At 46.4% G+C, this 3,562-nt stretch overlaps 1 protein-coding gene across 1 annotated transcript; it reads left to right on the forward strand.

Moving 5' to 3' along the window:
• MARS2 (methionyl-tRNA synthetase 2, mitochondrial) lies at window positions 1-3,023 on the forward strand. The gene has a single exon (XM_090282222.1). The coding sequence runs from the start codon at window positions 58-60 to the stop codon at window positions 1,837-1,839; it is 1,782 nt and encodes a 593-aa protein (XP_090138348.1). The 5' UTR covers window positions 1-57; the 3' UTR covers window positions 1,840-3,023.
• Window positions 3,024-3,562: the final 539 nt, after the last annotated feature.

The following is a 3,562-nucleotide window of genomic DNA, read 5'->3' on the forward strand; positions in this document are numbered from 1 at the left end:
CGCGCCTCACACGTGCCTCCAGAACGCCCCCTCCGCCGGTTGGGCCGGGTGGGCAACATGTTGCGAATATCTGCTTTGCGGCTGCTAGGACACGCACGGGTCAGTAGGCTCGCGCTGCTGGAGTACTTTAGCTCGCGCCTCTACAGTTCTGACCCTCTCGGTGCCCGCAACGATGCCCACGATGCGCGCGCCTACTTCACGACACCTATTTTCTATGTGAACGCGGCGCCGCACATCGGGCACCTGTACTCGGCGCTGCTGGCAGACGCACTGTGCCGCCACCGTCGCCTACGAGTTCCCAGCGCCGCCGCTACGCGATTCTCCACCGGTACGGATGAGCACGGGCTGAAGATTCAGCAGGCGGCCACCGCTGCGGGCCTGGCCCCGACTGAGCTGTGCGACCGAGTCTCGGCCCAGTTCCAGCAGCTTTTCCGGGACGCTGGCATCTCCTCCACCGACTTCATCCGCACCACCGAGGCCCGGCACCGGAGGGCAGTGCAGCACTTCTGGGGAGTGCTGGAGGCCCGGGGTCTGCTCTACAAGGGGCTCTATGAAGGTTGGTACTGCGCCTCGGACGAGTGCTTCCTGCCGGAGACCAAGGTCAGCCGGCAGCCGGGCCTGTCGGGGGATTCCTGTCTTGTATCTCTCGAGAGCGGGCATCCCGTCTCCTGGACCAAGGAAGAAAACTACATTTTCAGGCTTTCCCATTTCCGGGAGCCGCTCCAGCGGTGGCTGCGGGACAACCCTGAGGTGATCACCCCTGAGCCATTCCATCACACAGTCCTTCAGTGGCTGGAGGAGGAGTTGCTAGACTTGTCAGTCTCTCGCAGGAGTAGTCACTTGCACTGGGGCATTCCGGTGCCTGGGGACGATTCCCAGACCATCTATGTGTGGCTGGATGCCTTGGTCAACTACCTTACTGTAATTGGCTACCCAGATGCTGAGTTCAAGTCATGGTGGCCGACCACCTCTCATATCATAGGCAAGGACATTCTCAAATTCCATGCTATCTATTGGCCTGCCCTTCTCTTAGGGGCCGGCATGAGCCCACCGCACCGCATCTATGTCCACTCCCACTGGACAGTCTGTGGCCAAAAGATGTCTAAGAGCTTGGGCAATGTGGTGGATCCTGGAACTTGCCTAGACCGCTATACTGTGGATGGCTTCCGCTACTTCCTCCTTCGTCAGGGCGTTCCCAACTGGGACTGTGATTACTATGATGAAAAGGTGGTTAAGTTGCTAGACTCTGAGCTGGCAGATGCTTTGGGAGGTCTCTTGAACCGATGCACTGCCAGTAGAATAAATCCTTCTGGGACCTATCCAGCATTCTGCACTACTTGCTTTCCCAGTGAGCCAGGGTTGGCTGGGCCATCAGTTCGTGCTCAGGCAGAGGACTATGCTCTGGTGAGTGCAGTGGCCACTTTGCCCAAGCAGGTAGCAGACCACTATGCTAACTTTCAGATCTATAAGGCTCTGGAGGCTGTGTCCAGCTGTGTCCGGCAAACTAATGGCTTTGTCCAAAGGCACGCACCATGGAAGTTGAACTGGGAGAGCCCAGTGGATGCTCCCTGGCTGGGTACTGTGCTTCATGTGGCCTTGGAATGTTTGCGAATCTTTGGAACTTTGCTCCAGCCTGTCACCCCGAACCTAGCTGACAAGCTGCTGTCCAGGTTGGGGGTCTCTGCCACAGAGAGAGGCCTTGGAGAGCTCTATTTCTTGCCTCGATTCTATGGTCACCCTTGCCCTTTTGAAGGGAGGAGGCTGGGACCTGAAACTGGGCTCTTGTTTCCACGACTGGACCAGTCCAGGGCCTGGTTGGTGAAAGCCCATAGGACCTAGAAACTCAGTTCTTATGGTTTATGGCTTGTGGTAAAAAAAAAAAAAAAAAAAAGTTATTTTGCATTTTCAGGAAAGTTATATTAATGTTTTCTAAAGTATTGCATCAGATGAGCACATAAGCAATGTCCCTGTGAAAAGTTTTATAACCTTTCAGGTGCCTGCTCCTGACTCTTCAGTTCTCTGTACCCATTAACCACTGTTCTTTGCACACCAGTGTCTCTAAGATGTCTCAAGGGGAAAGATGGATAAGAGACAAGTTTGCTGATACTATTCCTTCTTACTGTGCCTCCTTCCAAACCACAGTTAGGTTATTTGCCCAGACTACCTCTCATGGCTTTTTTTCCATTGGCATTGTCCTCTGCTGGGCAAATTAAGAGTGGGGATTGGAGGCCCCTTACCTCAGCTTTTAGCCCAACTTTGTTATTTATGTTGGGTCTCCTGTTAAAAAGAGATTCTTTTATTAAACCTTTAAAAATCAGTGACCTAGACTAGATTATTTTTGACAATGTTTATATTTTCAGTTCTTACAACCACGACTCCTGTATTTTGTTAATATTAATAGTCCGACTTGTGCTTTGTAGCATTACACGTCAACCAGTAGATGGCTCTAGTCTCATATATTAACACTGAGGTTTCAGCATCTTTAGAATAAATCTGTTTTCTGCTTTCTAATTTTGCAGAATTAAAAAAAAATTTTTTTCTTAAAATGAGGGATAACTGCAACCACTGCTGTTTTACAAAAAAAGCAATTAAAAAAGACCAGGATCCTCAGTTTTCTTCAGACTACTGAAAAAGGGCATTTGCTCTAATTAAATGTTTAGTAAGCTAATAAGTAAATGTATCAAGTTTGTTTGAACTATCTATGATAAATTATAAAGCTCTCTTGAGGTACTTGGTATGTTAAAAATTTTAAGCTTATTTAATAACAGTAGATTTAGAGGTATGATTAAAAAATCTAAATTGTTCAAAAGGGCAGTATTTTCTTTATATTGCTTAATTTTGTTATTCACATACATAATTTACCTTATCTGATTTCTTTTGGTCAATCAGGACCTACAGTACAATATATAAATTGTAGAATAGTTATTACAAATGTTAACGTACATTTACTTTTGAATAGTTTTTACTGATTATTTCTTTTGCTCTTTTAAATTATTAAAGTTTAAAAGTTTGTAGGTATCTTATTCAGATATGTACTGTTGCATTTGTTGAAGATGAATGTTAAGGAAGGAAATGATCAGTGGTCCAAGAATCTCAATAGGGATCTCTCCAAGGCTCCATAAGGGAACACCACAGAGAAGATGTTAAGGTATCAATTTATACAATGACTACAACACAAGCCAACTTTATATCTCATAGGTGATTGATTGCATGGGTAGCCGAAGTTTAAAATGATAACTTGCCTTGAAGTAGCCATTCTAAGCATGGTAGCAAGCAGAGAAGGCTCACTATGAAATAAATTATTAGGCTGCTAGTTCCCCCAAGTTTATTCTATGTGTTATTTATAGCTCCAGTTTCTGTTGAGAGATTTCTCTTTGTTTGGAAACATGCTTAAAAAAAGAATGCTTGAAAGCATTCTAAAGGTGGAAGGACTATTTCTACAGACACTTCTTATACTTTTAATGGAATCCTGGGCTTCCACAGGACATCTTCCAGTTACCTGCTGGGATTATTAGGGCAGATTACTGGGGCCTAGGATGGAGTGTAATATCTCTTGGGACTG

Source organism: Furipterus horrens, unplaced genomic scaffold, assembly GCF_987537825.1.
Source record: "Furipterus horrens unplaced genomic scaffold, mFurHor1.1.pri manual_scaffold_1, whole genome shotgun sequence".
Classification (NCBI taxonomy): Eukaryota; Metazoa; Chordata; class Mammalia; order Chiroptera; family Furipteridae; genus Furipterus; species Furipterus horrens.

Coding starts and splice junctions, on each gene's coding strand:
- MARS2 (XM_090282222.1), top strand. CDS start 58: ATGTTGCGAATATCTGCTTTGCGGCTGCTAGGACACGCACGGGTCAGT.